Consider the following 17,911-nt stretch of genomic DNA (forward strand, 5'->3'; position numbering starts at 1 on the left):
TTATCAGTTCTGCCTGGATTTTTTTTTATATAGTTCATTAACTCCTCTCCATTTCTACTGCATGGATACAAGTCCTTGTCTACTGCCACAGTGATTGTAAAAGCCTAATATTATGGTCTTCAGGAGGCTTCTACTGCCAAAACTGCTACCCAGACTATCTTTTTTAAAAAAAATTTTTTTTAGTTGTAGTTGGACACAATACCTTTGTTTTATTTATTTTTATGTGGTGCTGAGGATTGAACCCAGGGTCCCATGCATGCTAGGTGAGCATTCTACTGCTGAGCCACAATCCTAGCCCCCAGACTGTCTTTTAAAATTACTAATGTGAGGAGTCCATCATCTGCTAAAAGTATCTCTCTTTCAGGATGATGAATATTCCTTTTCCTCATTGAGAATCAAATAGGAAGTTGGCAAGAAAGGACATGTGAGACCTTGTTAATCATACACATATGGATATGGTGTCAGATATTGCTTCTCTATAAAGTAGTTTACAAACACTACTTTTAAAAAATATTTTTAGTTGTAGATGGACACAATACCTTTATTTGATTTATTTTTATGTGATGCTGAGGATCGAACCCAATGCCTCTCACATGCTAAGCAAGTGTTCTACCACTGAGCTACAACCCCAGCCCCCAAACACTGCTTTTTTTGAAAGGGTTGAGCTCCCTTTCCAAGCATCATTTTGATTTGTAATGGTGGTCACTTTAGCTGGTCTGGAAAGTAGATAAAATTCTGAAAAATTGTAGTCACTGCTGTTTAGTAAAATGGCTGCATTATCAGCAATATCCCATGAGTAGTGTATGTTTTCTTCTTCTCTCAGCTCATGGTCAGGATGGGAATTCTGAGCCCAGGGTGTAGGTACTTAATAGGAATTGTTAGAAAAACTTGCCATGACATCCAGACAGTAAGTCTGCTGCTGTTCTCAGCTACGTCTAGTCTAGAGCCTTTGGCTTGATTTCTAAGCCTTGGCTTTGACCAGCTCCTCATGGTTGATCTCTTTTTTGGTTTAGCCCATGCATTTTAAAGTCTGAAAAAAACCAGTCTAACTTTAAATTAAAATTTATCTTTTCTAAGATATGGAAATGCTGTTTTTCCCCTTTGATAACAATAGAGGACCAAAATCTATTTGTGACATTTAAAAACAGATTTTAATTAGGATTATTAAAACTAAAGTAGCAGAATTCTAGAAAATTCTGCCCTGGAAAAATGCAACTTGGAGCACTTCTGAGAATCAGAACTAAAATTAAACCAGGTGTTTTATCTTATTTGATAGAGCTTGTGGATATTAATTGAGATTCTTCCACATATGTTTTTGAGGTCACTGGGCTCATATGTAGCTCAGCTAGTTCTCGTTTTAAAGGTTCAGACTTGTGGTTATCAATGTTAGAGCAGAAAAAGTTCTGAAGAACTAAATAAAGCTGGAGTTCTTGGACTGACTGTGCTTATTTCACAGCCTTTGAAGACCCTGATAGTGCCGTCGATGACCGTGACAGTGACTATCGCAGTGAGACCAGCAATAGCATCCCACCTCCTTACCATACGACTTCCCAGCCCAATGCTTCTGTGCACCAGTTTCCTGTGCCTGTGCGATTGCCACATCAGCTACTGCTTCAGGGCAGTTCCCGGGATTCTTGCAATGACTCTATACAGAGTTATGACCTTGATTATCCAGAGCGTCGGGCCCTCAGGTAGGTATTAGGAACAAAGCACTTTCTCTTCCTAGCAATCAGTTCCCATGAAACAATTGACAAGAAGGATATGAGTGCTTTGACTTGAAGTGGTACAATATAGCAGTATGATGGGCCAAGCTTCTGTCATTTTGTGTATATTTTCAGTCTCTTTTCTCTTCTACACATTCATATACATCATCCATATACATTTTTACCAGGAATACTTTTCTTTATGATCAGTGATTTTCAACTAGTGAGGGCATTCTCACTTGGGGTGGATGGCTCCCCCTTGCTGCCAGCTTAGTGATTTATTTTTCCCATACCAGGGATTGAATCCAGGGGTGCTTTACTAGTACTGAAGTACATCCCCAATCCCTGTTTATTCTTTATAAGGTCTCACTAAGTTGCCCAGACTGTCCTTGAACTTACAATCTCCCTGCCTCAGCCTCCCATCTCTTGGATTATAGGTGTGCACAACTGCCCCTGGCTCAGCTCAGTGGTTTTGATACACCCTTCACCACAGTGAAAAAAAAGAAAATCATAGATATTGAATATTTGGGTAATTTTTCCTGCTAAAATATTTTCTGGGAACTTTATAAGAAAACCAATATGATCTTATCATAGCAAATTCAGTACTTTTGCTGGAACTTTGTTTTAATTTAATTTAATTTCTTAAATATTTAAAGTATTTCATGGTTGAATAAAATTTAAAATACAGTATAGCATACAATAAAGAATCTCCTACCCACACCTGTCTTCCCTTACCCTATTCCCTTTCTTCCTTCTAGTTCCCTCCCCATTGCTGTTTTTAGGTATCCTTCCATAAACTAGTGTCATGTATTTGTGTCAAAGAAAATGTGTACATTTATGTTCCTTCCATCCTCCAATGTTTTTAAAAAATATTGCAGACTTAAAATTTAGAGAAATAATGCAGTGATTATCCATATTTTTGTTGCCTCATTTATTAGTTATGTTAACATTTTGCCACCCTTACTTTATCTCATTCTTTCTGATATATATTCACATGCACATATTTTTTTTTGAAAAATTTGATTGTAAGTTGGAGATACCATATTACTTTACCAGTAAGTACTTCACATATAATTCCTAAGAAAAAGGACTTTTTAAAAAGTATTTAAATGTTTTTATTAGGATGTTATACATAACATTGGGGTTCATTTTGACAAAATCATAAATGCATGGAATATAATTTGCTCCACTTCAGTCCCCAGAAAAAGGACTTTTAAAAAACATAACCTTAGCATTGTGATCATAATCAAGAAATTCAATGATACAATTATGTTATCTGATATATACATCATATTTAATTTCTCCAATAAGTCTCTGTAATGTTCTTTTTATGTATTTTTAATTTCCTTTTTGATCTAGGATCCAGTCAAGAATCTTGAAGCATTATATTGATTTTCCTTTTTATTAGTCTCCTTTAATCTAGCAAATCCCCCCTCCCTCCTCTTGTACCCTGACTTTGGAGATACATGTTTTGAAGATACATTTTTGAAGAGTGTATGCCAGGTGTTTTGAGAATGTCTTTTAGTTTGATTTTGTCTGATTGTTTCTTCATGTTTAGAATTTGGTTGAACATTTTTTTTTTTTTTTTTTTTGGCAAAAATACTACATACTGTGATGTTTCTTTCACAGTGCATTCAGGAAGCATGTACTTTGTCTTACTAATGGTGATGTTTGGTTAAGGAATATGGTATGTGCTATTTTATTCCAGTGTAACAATATTCTTTCTCCTTTGTAATTAATAGTATCTGGGTGATACCTGAGATTGTATCAATATTCTACAGCCTTTTAAAGTGATTTTAGCATCCATTGATCCTTGCTTCAATCAATTATTTTATTGTTCAGAGATTAGTTTTTAAAAAACCCATTCCAACTTAGCTCATATTTTTAATTTCTAAAATTTACCAGCTCACTAAACTTGGACACTGGTGAATTTTTATGCTTAACTTCAAAAGGCCATCTAGACAAGCCAAAGCCCTCAACTCTGCCAACTCCCCTTTCGGGGGCCCTGGTACCTATCCCAGTTTACTATGTCATCTCTAAAAATATTTTCAGTTAAATTTTCTCATATTCTGACTCTTCATATTCTGATTCTGAAGAGAAACACATTAAGAAAGTTCTTACTCTTTAGTAGTTCATAACTTAAATGCTTGTTTTTTTCTTTATCTGTTTTTGTTTGTTTGTTTTTTAAGACGAGGTCTTGCTACTTGGCCCAGGATGACTTAGAATTCCTGGGCTCAAGTGATCCTCCTGCCTCAACCTCCTGAGTAGCTGTGATTACAAGCACACGCCACAGTGCTCAGCTTGAATACTTCTGTTTTATTCATTTGATTTTAGTTACATTGTTTACATTGTCCTACTTAAAAAAAAACATAATTGCAAAAATAGTTTAAATTTTTTATTAGTGCAAAATAATTATATAGAATATTGGGTTTCACTGTGACATATTTGTTCATGCATATAACATACTTTGATCAGTTTAATCACCTGGTACTTCCCTTTTAGCCTCTCCTCTCCCTCACCAGGACCTGTTTTCTTTATTCTACTCGACCCATTCTACTTTTTCTTTCCCTTTTTGGAATAAATACATAAATAAAAATTTTCTTTTAGTTTTCCTCTCTGTGTTTATAAGCTTTAGGGGTACAGTCCAAAAGTCATGATAACAGATCATCCCCGAATTACTGCATATTCTTCAGTTTGGACAAACTGTGATTTTCCTAACCATTATCTTATTATTTGGTTATTTCCTGGGTTACTGCTATAATAAACAACCCTTGGAAGAGCATTAATGACATGCTTTAAGTTGCAAATTTTTCAATTATTCTCATATAAATTGAGCTTTACTGAATCAATAGGTAAAATGAGATTTAAAAGTAAGTATTTTATAATGGCCAGCAGAGGAAAAGTTAAAAGGAATTTTAAGTAAACTTTTTTTTTTTTTTTTTTTTTTTGTACCAGGGATTGAACTCAAGGGTGCTTAACCACTGAGTCACATACTGAGCCCTTTTTATTTTGTATTTTGAGACAGGGTCTCTATAAGTTGCTGAGGCTGGCCTTGAACTTAAATCCTCTTGCATCAGTCTCCCAAGTTGCTAAGATTACAGGCATGCACCACCATACCTGGCATAAACTTTTTATTATAGACATTTTTTAAAAAATATATTTTTTTAGTTGTCAGTGGACATTTATTTTTGTTTATTTATATGCAGTGCTGAGAATTGAACCCAGTGCCTCACATATGCTAGGCAACCACTCTACTACTAGCAAGCAAGCACTACAACCCCAGCTACAACCCACTACAAGCACTACAACCTCAGCCCTATAGACATTTTTAACTCAATGTTTTATAATAATTTTTCCTTTAAGAGTTTTGGAGAGATTTTATCACTAGTATTGTTTATAAATGCAAACACTAATTTCATGGACATAATTCCACAAAGCTCAGTTATAAAGTCTGTTTTCAGTATCTTAAGTTGCATAGTTTTTTAAGAAGAAAGTTTAAAATTCTTGAGGGGGAAAATGTATTTTCTAGGAAATATAAAGTATAAAAATAAATAGTTACTTCCACTGTATCCATGGCTGTTGATTTAATCTGGAACTATAAAGACTCCTTCCAGGTTGGATTTAAGTTTAGTTTGAGTTTTTGGAGAATAATGGAGAGTTGTGAAATTGCATACAAAAAATATTATGCAACCAAATGAGCTTTTATTTAATTAATCTAGAATAACATGATTTTTATATAATTTGAGGTTTGACAACAGAAATTAAACTTTGTTGGATGTTATTAACCAAAGTATTTCTGGTATTGAGAAGAGTTAATAAAAGGTCAGCCTTACCCTGAAAGATTTTTTAGTGACCACTTTGATTTTGTTTCTGGACTTCATGTTTGATCTTGTTCTGTTTCCTAAATAAATGCTAGTATATGTTAGATTTATAAAAGAACACAGTGAGCTGATAAGTCCTTGGTCTGTAGGCCTTTGGTGTGTAGAAATATAGGAACCAGGCCATCTCCAACCTAAATGAAAGAAAAGTGAGCTGTCTTATGAATTCATTGTTTTGTGTTAGACATGTGGCTTTTACTGCTATAATCAGCACAGGAAAAGATACTTATTTTAATGTGATCCTTGATGTGTTAAGCCTTTGTGTTTCTCAAACAACAAATTACAAAGCTTTAAATAAATTGCTGTTTTTGGTAGTATAATAAGGATAGACTTCTGATAGTCAAGTTATTTTTGTAATGCTTGTTTTTTTTCTTTTTAAAAGGAATATGTTTGACCATATTGTTGTCTTTGTAGCCTGAAATATAATTTTCAGCAAGTTAACAGCTTGACTTCTTTTTAGACACAAATGCATCAGCAAACTTGGGTTTCTTGAAATCTCTTGATAAGCCAGGTATGGTGAAGCACACCTGTAATCCCATCTACTCAGGAGGCTTAGACAGGAGGATCACAAGTTCAAGGTCAGCCTCAGCACTTAGTGAGACCCTGTCTCAAAAAATAAAAAGGGTTGGGAGATTGAGTGCCCTGGGATCATCAATCTCCAATGCTGGTGGAAAAGATCAAAATAAATAAAAGAAATCTTTTGGTATATTTTCCATTGTACCTAACAGTTCTATTATGTACACTATGTTGATATTGAAAAATCGTGCTTAATTTTTTTTTGTTTCTTGGAAAATAAAAGAAACTTAAAAAGCTAGCAATGACAGTGGTAGCAAGTGAAACATTTAAAAATTTTAAAGCTGTTCTTTTTATGATATGGAAAAAAACTATTTGACTAGGTATAATATTAAGAACATATGGATTTCCATTTCTTATTTTTTATTACTGGCAATTTTACTATTCTAATCCTTTCATTAAACAGGTACTTTGATAACTTTTTTCTTCTTTTCCCTGTCTCTCCTTTTTTCTTTGCCCTACCATTCCTCCAATTTTAACCCCTTAGGCAAGGCTCACAGGCTAAATATGACAAAATTAGGATTATTTCAGCTTTCTCTGATGTTGACTATGAAGAACAAGAAGATAAATATGAGGAGATAGAAGGGAAAATATCACAAGACATTTTAGAAAATGATAACCAAAAGGAAACAGTGGTAAAAGAAAGTCAAAATCTTTCAAAAACTGATAAATACTACAGTCAACCAAAACAACCAAAGTACAATAGTTGGAAGAAGACACCATCTCAGAACCAACAGACAGAATTCCCTACAGTCCTGAATTTTGACCATAAGTTTGAAACATCTGTATTCTCCAGATATCCTCAGAATTATGATACAATAGATAGGAGAAGAAAAAAGAAACCCTTGTCTAGTAATATTGAAGATAGTAAAAGAAGGCTATATGATGATAAATCTAAGATATATAAATCTGAGATATATCCTGATGCTGAAAATTATAACTGTTGTCACATTGAAAAGAAGAAACAGAATTTCTCAGTTTTACATCCCTACAAAAATGGATTTGTGGTTAAGAGTGGCACATGGACCACTAAGTTGGGAAGTTGTGATTATGATCTGCCATGTTGTTTAAGGGACTGTGAAAAGTCATCTGGCTCAAACCAGCATGTAATTAATTTAACTCCTCTAGATATTATTGAAGATTCTACTAGCAGTACTTCTGAAGAACTCCTGGGCTCCCCCATTTCTGATGAGCAGGAAGATTTACTGTCATCAACATGGCATCCATCCAGTGTCCATCATATTGGAGACTTTTCTGATGAATATTATGTGGAGAACCCAGCATTGCAATTACAAAGCATAAATTGTGATGCAAATACAGTTGGGTGCTCTATGGGACAGATGACCCCTTCTAATGAGGAACCTAAAGAGGACTATGTAGATACAATGGATGAGCTTCAGTGTTTAGTAGAAACAGTATCAGAATATTTAGCAGAGAAGGAAGAGGAGATTAATAGATTTGGTCCCCTTTCAAAAACAAAAAAACCAGATAAACAAAATAGTACAATTGATGATGCAAAACAGAAAATGCCTAAGGATCAAATACCACCTTTAACTATTACCAAGGATGACAAGGACAAAACCCTTTCTTTCCCTGAGCTGAATGGAGTAAAATGTGCTGTTGGTTCTTTATTCAGTTCACTCACAGGAAAGGTGGGTTCTGGCACAAAGCATTTAACAAACTCTGTGGAAAAACTGGTTTATATAGTTCCAGAGAAAACAGAGACTGTTAATCAAACAGAGACAATTAATTTGGAATCTAGACCCAGTGCCAACTCAGTGTTGGAGAAGGATCTTTCCATGCAGTCTTCATTATCCTCTCAAACAGTTGATGATAAGGACAAACATGGCAGAACTTCTGGAAATGAGCACATGGGCAATAAGATGGGGAATCTAAGCTTTGAGAATGTAATAGAAACTACTGAAAGGGGCTCAGTTCCACAAAGCTCAGTTATAAAGTCTGTTTTCAGCATGTTAAATCCATTAAAAATCTTTTCAGACAAAGAGGAAACTAAAAAAGATGATCAGAGTAAAGAACTGAGGAGAGAAAGCTTTGTTGGATGTGGTACAGAGTCAAATCAAAGGGAGGACACCCTTGACAATCACAGTGGTAGCATCACTGCTTTAAATAGGAGGGAAGGAGAAACCAGAGACCAGTTCCAAATGCAAGCAAGTGAGGATTTGTTGTCCTCCCAAGTGGCCAATGAACCTTCAAGTTCAGCTAGTTGTGCAAGTAAGAAAGATGAGAATCTGTTTGAAGGAAAAACCTGTGTAGATTTGTCTCTGTTACCAGATCACCCAAAAATATGTGCCAAAGATAAGCCAGGACACATTTGTGTGTCTGGCAGTAGACCTGCAAATAAAGAGGCTTCTTCAAAGCTGTTAGAGAAGGACAAAGTTACTGGTGATGATGATTTCCTTGAGCCACTCAGAAAATCCTTTAGCCAGTTTTTGTTCACTTCTCCTGAGCCTTGTTCAAAGGAAACTTTGTCAGAATCTATGAAAATTGACCAGGTGAAAGAAGATGGCCGGGAAAGCAGCCCTAAGAAAGATGGACATTCCTTTTCCTTTAGTGGAAAATTACATATTCCATTTTTCAAAGTTCTTAGCCATTCTGAAAAGCAGCAGGATTTAAAAGAGAAAGGAAGCATTTTTCCTTTGTTTAAATTTCCTTTCACTGATAGTCATAAAGTTGTTAAAGACCAGAGTTTTCATGACTCCGCAGTAACCACAGATAAAGAGATCCAAAGAAATTACCAGGAAGAGGCCAAACTTAGTTCAGTAAAATCTAACTCACTTCCAAATGTACATAACGATCTGGAGAAATTTGGTAGTACAGAGGAATTTAATAAGAATGACCAAGTACATTGTTCTAAAGATATCAACCTTAGTTCAATAAGGTCTAGTTCAGTTCCAAATATTCATAATGATCTAGGGAAATTTGGCAGTACAGAGAAATTTAATAAGAATGAGCAGATACATTGTTCTGAAGATGCCAAACTAAATATAATAAATGCTGATTCAGCCTCAAATATTATTAACAATTTTGGGAAATTTGGGAGTATAGAAGAATTAAATCCAAATGACCATACAGCAGTAAAGAGTTATGAAAGTGGTGCCTTACCTATCCCTGGAGTTGTGTCCCCAAAACATAAAACTTCAGATCTTTCAGGAGAAGGTAAGAATTTTACACAAGTGACATTTTCAACAGTATCTTCATTAGAGTTTAGTTCTACCATTTCAAAATCCACAGTGATTAATGAAGACAAAGTTATAGAAAATACTTCCAAAAAACAAACCCAAGGGGGCCTCCTTTCTGGCCTACTTAACAGGTTTTCTTCTGAAAACTTGTCTAATCAACAAGAATTAAATTCAAAAAACAATGATTCCTCTCATAAGAGTACTACTCCAAGTTTATTACTCTCTGGATTATTTAACTTGATATCTAATAGCAGTATGAGTGATTGTAAAGCAGATGAAGCAAAGTTTATGTCTTTAGGTGACATTAAAAGTTTGGATGGAAATAAACATTTATCCTTAGATAAGAGCCCTGCTACTTCATGTGTGACTTCTGAGAACAAGATAAACCGGGTTGAAAAACATGAAACTTCAGGCTTCATAAAAAGCTTTTTATCATTATCAAAAGAAAACATACCAGCATCTGATGCTTGGGTTAATAATCATTATTGCCCTCCTCCGTGCAAAACCCAGCAAAATGAAAAGCATTGCCCCACTTCTGAGAACATAGTATTTCAAAGTGCTGCCAGTTCTGAACAGGGCCTCTTAGAGAAATCTTTGATTGAGAGGCCGACACCAAACCATATTCTTGAGGCAAAATCACGTGAAAAATTAAACACAGTAAATTCACCTGTATTAAACCCTAACATTTTTAATAAATCAAATCATTATCAGACTTTCGAAGGCATGAGCAATCCTTTCTATTTTGAATGGGACTCTGATATCAAAGATCTCTCTAAAAATTCCAGAAAACCTCAGCCAGTTTATTATATGTTGAATCAAAATACATTTCCATCAGCGGATGTTTTCTTTTGGCCTGACTCACAAAACCCAGTAATAAATTTTTGCCAGAAAGATCAAAATTCAAAAAGCTTGGAGTGGAGAACAAATCCAAACAGTGTCATTTGGTGTGACTTACCATATGAATCATCCGACCAGTTAGCATTTAATGAAGATTACTTATTAAGAGGTGATATGTGGGCAGCTAACTCATTATATGGAAATTCTGTGTACCTTCCAATTAATAAGATGAAGAATTCACTAGAAGAATTGCCTATTGACTTAAGTTATTCTTCACATGAGAAAACTTCATGCTCCATAGTTGATCAAGAATCATTAAGCATGGATAGAAACCTTATTTTTTCAGGTTTTGGTTATGAGTATCAGGAATGGTTGTCATGTCTTGAAAATGGAGTCTGGTGGCCCTCAGAGAATGGGGATTATGGATATTATATGTTCCATGATAGTCAATATATCTATTCTCTCCTTACTGACTCTACTGGGCAGTATGTATATTTATATATACCAGATTATTCTTATCAAGAGTATTTGAATTATGATTTACAGACAAATTATCTATCAAGTATTACATTAGATGACAGCATTATTTCTGCCCATAATCTTAAAGTAATTGACAAGGAAGATGAAATATTGTGGTATGTTGAAGAACAACCAATTGATGACCCTGTTGATTTATCTGTAGCTTTGCCAAGAAGGGAGGGACCATTGTATCTAAATTTAGAAACCTTTTCACAAGCATTTGAACAGTCAAGTTTAATCCAGCAGGATCAGCCATTGGATTTTTCAGTCTATAATCCTCAGAAGTTTAAAGGAGATCTTTTATCTTCCAAAGAAAGGCCCTGTGGCTCTGAATGTATGCTGGATCTCAGAAATCAGCCCCAAACTATTAGTAATCATGTCTTGAACAGAAGTCAAGTTACAGCAAGAGGTGAGAACCAGCCTCTAGCTAAAGATTCTTCAGTTCACCTTTCCAGTTTCCAGTGGCTTCCATCATTTTCTGATGAAGCTTCCTCTTCAGTTCATCCTGAAAATTTGACTAAAGGCTTGCAGCAAGCAGAAGAGACACCATCAGTGAACAAAGTGACTCCATTATTTTCTGTTTGGGGTGCCTTGGTTGAAAGTACTTTGAATTTTGATAAAAGTGAATCTCCGGAGGCTTTAGTCATGCATAAAATGGATCAGCAGTCAAAATTGGCAGAACTTACAAGTGATGGTCTTCATCCATTAATTTTGAGTAAGCAATTGAAGAGTAACTCCCAAAAGGAGGAAGAAAATCAACTTAAGTATTCAGAGAAACTGACAGTATCCAATGTTCAGCAGCGAGACTTTACTAAAAATATAAGGCAAGAATTCCCCTTAAATAAAAGTATTCCTGTGAAAAAACAAAGTTTGTTAAAATCTGATTATCAAGTAAGTCCAACATTATCTCAGGCTAAATCAAGTAAAGAAGATGATAAAATCATTACAGCTGATTCTGTTTCAGATACTCCTGTACCACAGTTTAGTAGGGATGAGCACAAAAGGTGTGATCTTCCTCAGGAACAGTCTTCCAAAGAGCCTGAGAAAACATTATTTAAAAGTGCATTGAAGCTCTTTGGTCGAGAAGAATCTTCAGCAGGAACAATGGCAAATGAAAAACAGGCATCTAGATTTTTGAACCTCTTTAAAACCCAGGCGAATAAAGAAGAATCTTCAAACTTGGAAAAGAGTGATGATGATAAAAATGTAAAGACATCATCTCAGGAAAAGAAAGAATCTTCTAGTGTTTCACATTTTTTTGGTACCCTTGGGGAATTCTTTAAAACCAATGTATCTCCCATACAAACAACTGAAAATATGCCTCTTTCTTCAGCAAATGATAAGGATGAGGTCAAGTCAAGTCTTAATTCTGTACAGCTAAATAGTCAAGGTATTGGAAACTTAGAAACTCCTGCAGCAGTTTCTGTTGAAGGGAATATTAGAGGTAGAAGTCTGAACAAACAGGCTACCATTGATGACAGTAGGCTAAGGGAACCATCAATCAAGGAAACCCAGGATAGTAATTTAAACGAAAAAGAAAAACCCTTCAGAGACCACCTAATCCAGCAGTCAACAGAACCATCTTTCTCAACAAGTTGTCTCAAAGACTCTCCTAGAGATTCTTCAAAAGAAACTAGTGACATGTCTACAGTGACAGAAGGTCCAAAAAGTAGTAAAATTCCTTTTGATATTCTGAGCAGAAGAAAATCAAATGAACTAGATCATCTTCCTGGTAAAGACTGCAGTTTTTCAACTGCTACAACATCTCCATCCCAACCAGAACCACCAATCAGAAAGAGTATATTTTCTTTCTTGAATAGATCTGAAAAATCTGAGAACAGAGCCTCTACTGCTTTACCAAGAGCTAGATCTCAAGCAGAAGGGCTATTCACACTTCCTTCCTTTTTTCCCACTACTAACTCAAGCATCAAGGATACCTCTTGTAAGAAGAGCTCTAGTTTCAGTTTCTTCAGCTTGTCCTTTTTGGATGAAAAGCAGCAGACTCCTGTTGCTCCAGTGACTACCCAGCCCTATAAGAAGCCAAGTGTTTTTGTAGACACTGTTGTCTCAATGACTAGGGAAGGTTCTAGTGACCATAGAGACAGCATAGCTCAAGAAGTAGTTCATAAACAACAATTGGCCCCTTGTATTTCCACTAGCAACACCACTGAGATTACCTCCCTGGCAGATGAGTGCAGTGTAGAGAAAACACAGGGAAAACTGAGTTCCAGTAATGAACCAGAGATATCTTTAGATTTTCAGGTGAATCAGGTACAAAAAGACACTGTTCCTCCTTCATCAGAATTTCAGTCACATGCTGAAACGTTCTTCATTGACCCAGAAACCCTTGAAGTAACAATTCCCCAGAAAGAAGAGGCTTTGAGCCAGAAAGCCTTCGCTGGTGACTCTCTGGCCAAGTCTTTTTCTTATGGTAACCATTTGAATGAAAAACTCAATGATTTAGATGCTTGTACTGAATGCCAAAATGAAACATTTACTACAGACCCATTGAACTTACCATTAGAAATGGTCTCTGATGAAGTCTCACCCCAAATCAAGGAGCCAGCTGCTGCTTCTTCAGACCCTGGGTTTGCAGGGCACCTCCAGAACAGAGATGCAGATAAAAAGGAGGACAAATCAATGCTAGACTCTAAAGTAGAAATGCTTTCAGGGTTTATGACCAAAGTTAAATCTTTCTCTGGGTGCTTAATTGAACCTCCTAAAACTTTTTCTGGACTTTTCTCTTCTCCTAAATCTCCAAAGAAAAACTCCTTTCTCTCTTTTTCTTCTAATGCATCATCTCAGCCTCTCAAAGGTGAGCTGTTTGGAATTTTCAAAAGTTCCAAACCAGAAACATATAAACAAGAATCATCTGTTGCTACTTCATGGCTTCAAAATGGTTGTTCCAGAGAGGCTGTGGGATCCATACCTCCAGAAAGTTTGCATAGAGCTGCCTCTGCAGGACTCAATTCAGACTCTACTCTCAGTGACTGTAGAATGACTGTGGTTAGTACAAAGTCAGAATTAGATGGCTTGACAGACGACCCTAAACTAACAACCAAAACGGAAAAAAATAATGTTCTTGAAAATGTTTCAGAACCCCAAGGTTTTGAAACAGTTGCTACATCTTCTGTCTCAGAGGATGATATGAGGCAAGGAGTATTGTCTTTAAGTGATGGAGGAGACATGGGAATGCAGCAGGGTACAGACACAGAGGCATCATTAGAAGCAGAGCATATTCTGCTACCAACACAGTTGCATCCAGATCCTTCCTGGATTACTGAAGAGCTTCCTCCTCCAACTCAACCACCTCTTCTTGAGCCAGAGCTAGCTATTCAGACTGCCTCTACAAACCAAAATGTCTTGGAAGTGCAGGCAACCAATTCACTAGAAACCAATACTACACTGTTTGATGAGGGAAATGTCAATGAGAGCACCACGTCAGAAACCCAAGGGGATCTTTTTCATCCTCTGCAGGAAGAACCTGTGCTTTATGCCAAAGAAGTTTGTGGGGTACTTAATGCCCAGGAAGATCCACCTGCAGTCCCTCAGGAAATGGAGCAGCCAAGACCTCTTTTTGAGATCCCAAACATGACCAACTGGCCAAAGCTCCGCTTCCCATCCTCTACTACTGACCGTGGGAAGACACTGAGCTCTTTCTTTTCCTCACCTTCTCCCTCTGGAAACAAAGCAGTAGAGAGTGGTTTAATGTCTGGTTTTAAGAAGTTGTCAACTCTATTTGAGGGAGGTAATGAAGGAAGTGTACCGCCAAGTAATTCAAAACTAGGGTTTGGAAAGAAACTGGATCTTTCATTTTCATGGCCCAAAGAGAACAAAGGGGACTCTGAACATGTTCCTGGAGAATCCTCCCCTCCAATTTTGATTATCAGCAATGATCTTAACTCCAGTGAGGCCAGCAAAGCTTCAGAGTCTTCTCAAATACCTGTAGCCAGTGCTCAGCCAGATGAGGTCTTTACTCAGTCCTCTGGGACCTCTGAGCAGCTGGATGCCAGGCCAAGTGTCTCTGTTCACGGATTGTCAGGGCCTGAAGAAGTGAAAACCCAGCTGGAAATCCCAGCATCTGGAGAACTTGGAGGTGCCCAAGGCAATCGTTCCACCTGTCCTTCATGGAAACCTGAGGAAGAACACTCTACTGTCTTTGAGCTGCCTAATCAGCCAGAAAAACAAGAAGAGGAGGTGTTGCCTGCTAGTATCTCAGCATCTGGAGAACTTGGAGGTGCCCAAGGCAATCTCTCTGGCTCCACTTGTCCTTCAGGGAAACCAGAAGAAGAACACTGCACTGTCTTTGAGCTGCCTAATCAGCCAGGAAAACAAGAAGAGGAGGTGTTGCCTGCTAGTACTGACTGTGTTTCAAGTGAACAGCGACCACTCACTCCAGATGACATTAAGGAACCTATGACCAACAAAAGGCCTGTTCTCAACTCAAGCATCATAAATGGTTTTAAGGAATTGACCATTTATGATGCAGGTGACTTAGTGTTAGATTATGTTAGTTTGCTGTTTATCCTTTCTGTGTCTTTCCTAACACCTCTGCTTCACATTAATTAGGGGTTAGTGATAAGAACTAACACATGGGTATTTTCATTCTCTCCCTTCTCTCTAATATCAAATGTAATCCATTTGTTGGAATAAGGAGCTTCTTGCTTAAAGGAAAGGCTGAGCCCTGAGATTTACTCACTCTGGTTTGCTCTTCTTTATATAATGTGGAATGGAGAAAGGGAGGGCAGGAAGAGGGAGCAAGTATTTAAGGGGCATATATTAATTACAACTATGTAATAGGTTTGGATTCTTCCTTGGTTTGGTCTTAGGCACTTACATCTTATACTAGATAGGGAGAAACCTAATTTGCTTTGGTTTTCCACGTCTTCTAAGATGCTTCCTCCAGTGGCCATAAGGATATTAGGTAAAATACAAAAAAAAATGACTTAGAACAATCTATATTCTATTCAACATGGATTTGAATAGCTTTTTGTCAGGTATCAATCTCTGATACCAAGGTTTCATAATGCTCTATACTGAAAAATTACAGCAAGGGGTAGCCCAAGTTACTATGAGACTTTACTCATCAGACATTATTCTCTGCTTTGAACCACCTTAAGGCTGAAAGTGCTTTGGTAAAGTCTTGCAGGAGTTCAGCTATCCAAAATTATAGTTCTTCAATAATACCATACAGTGTAGTTTAAGAGTGCTACCTTGGGGGGGGGGAGACTTTATGATTAAAAAAGAATGATAATAATCATAATAAGAATGCTATTTTGACCTTTGACCCAAACATGTCCAGAAGAGCTGGTCAAGGGTTTTAGAGATTGGGCAGGGCATGGTATACATGTGTGCATGTATATATGTGCATTGGGGACTACTTAGAACAGTGACTTATTACTATTCTGCTGACATGTGATGGAAATAGGAAATCAGCCTAAAAACAGCAGGTAATTGAGAGGAACCATAAGGAAAATATCACTGGAAAACATCAATGATTTCTCTTAATTTAACCAAGGATAAATAAATTTAAGCCCTTTAGTTAAAGGCTTGACTCTGTCACAAGAAAATTCCTGTTTTTTTTTTTTTTTTTTGGCATGGAAGTTTTCCAACAGGATACCAGTAATAAAATGAGGACTCCTGACTTGGGATGCAGATAACATCAAGTCCCTCTGTCTTTATTAGGGCTGACTCCTTTAGATGATAGGACTATTAGGCTCAAGGGAGTATCATGGATACTGCCCTTCTTTCCACCACTGTGCCATTTTCACCACTTTCCCTACCACAACTAACTCTCATTGTGGGGGGACAGATTTTTTTCTCAACATGGGAATTCAGGTGTTTGAGAGAGCGTTGGGCTAACCTTATTTCAGATATGGAGATGCATTAATATGACTATGACCCAGAAGGGTTAGATTTGTCTACTTTATCCATAACTGATTGTTTCCCTGAGAGAAACTTATATACAAAGGAGAAGTTCATCTTTGGGATACTTCTGTGTCCCAGGGGTATAGGTATACTGTAACATTTATGTGGATGAGAACACTCCTTTGTGGAATTTCTTGGTCTTGGCCTCTATCTCCCAATGGCTTCCATTAACTCATCCTACACATGTCGAAGAGGTAATTGAAGGAACATGTTCCTTCTTATTTGATTATGCTATGGTATAGGCGTACACATTTATAATTGTAGAGAAATAAATAAGAGCTTCAGTTTATTAAATAATAGAAAAAGTAGATTCATTCACTCCACTATGTGGAAATTAGCAAACTTTAATCACAGCCACTGGACAAGTTTATTTAGAAGACTAAAGAATTTTAGGGATAGGCAGTAGTCATTTTACTATTTCTCTTGAGAAATAGCATGTTAAGATAAACTGTTCTTAAAGGGTAGGTGTAGGGCTGAAGTTAAATGCTGTGGGAGAACCCAGCACATTGCTTTTTCCCTATTGTGGTTCTGCTTAATAGAGATTAGTTTTCTAGATTAGGATGTTTGGTCCTCTCTTCCTAGGAACCTCCTGTTTGTGGTTATTGCCCTTGTTGTAATGTTTATTTCCTGAATTTATCTATACTTGTACCCTGGTCCCTAGTTTGCATTTATTTACTCATCTGTCTTCTTTTAAATCTTACAGCCCCACCAGCAGTAGTAGGTATGGCTCCTCCTGTAATGTGAGTCAAGGAAGCTCTCAGCTGAGTGAACTAGACCAATATCACGAACAAGATGATGATCGTCGGGAGAGGGATTCAATTCATTCCTGCCACAGTTCTGGTAGTCTCTCCAGAGATGGCCAGGCTGTCTTTGGAGAACAAGAAAAAGCCTTGGAAGTTACAGGTGAAACAGAGAAGGTGAGAGCTTGTGAACCCAAAGAGATGAGAGAAGATGCCATAGCCCATCCTCCCCCAGATCTGGTGCTACACAAGGACCATGTCCTACACCCCCAGGAGAGGTAGGTGATGACTGTCCCACATGCTTCCTCAGTACCTGCCCTGTGGTATCACTGAATATAAGAGTTTTTCATTTGTTTCTTTGCAGCTGGGTATGGTGGGGTGCAAGACATCCATGCTGAAATTTGCACTGCTTCCTTTGATTTTTTGGTATAATTCCTAAGATATTTGGGAGATCTCTGAAGTCAGAACACTGAGTTCTCTGGAGTTAGTGAGCTGCAGTCTGCTAAGGCTTCTTGTATCTGCTGTTCTTGATC

At 37.0% G+C, this 17,911-nt stretch overlaps 1 protein-coding gene across 2 annotated transcripts in view; it reads left to right on the forward strand.

Annotated features, from left to right (window-relative positions):
- Unc13b (unc-13 homolog B) overlaps nucleotides 1-17,911 on the forward strand; it is a 207,274-nt gene that overhangs the window by 106,564 nt on the left and 82,799 nt on the right. For both annotated transcript variants that reach the window (XM_026415263.2, XM_026415255.2), the window contains 2 exons: nucleotides 1,457-1,691; nucleotides 17,342-17,656. In XM_026415263.2, the coding sequence (XP_026271048.1) occupies nucleotides 1,457-1,691; nucleotides 17,342-17,656 (550 nt within the window). The remainder of the gene's footprint in view (nucleotides 1-1,456; nucleotides 1,692-17,341; nucleotides 17,657-17,911) is intronic.

The sequence above is a fragment of the Urocitellus parryii genome, chromosome 4, assembly GCF_045843805.1.
Source record: "Urocitellus parryii isolate mUroPar1 chromosome 4, mUroPar1.hap1, whole genome shotgun sequence".
NCBI classification, from domain to species: Eukaryota; Metazoa; Chordata; class Mammalia; order Rodentia; family Sciuridae; genus Urocitellus; species Urocitellus parryii.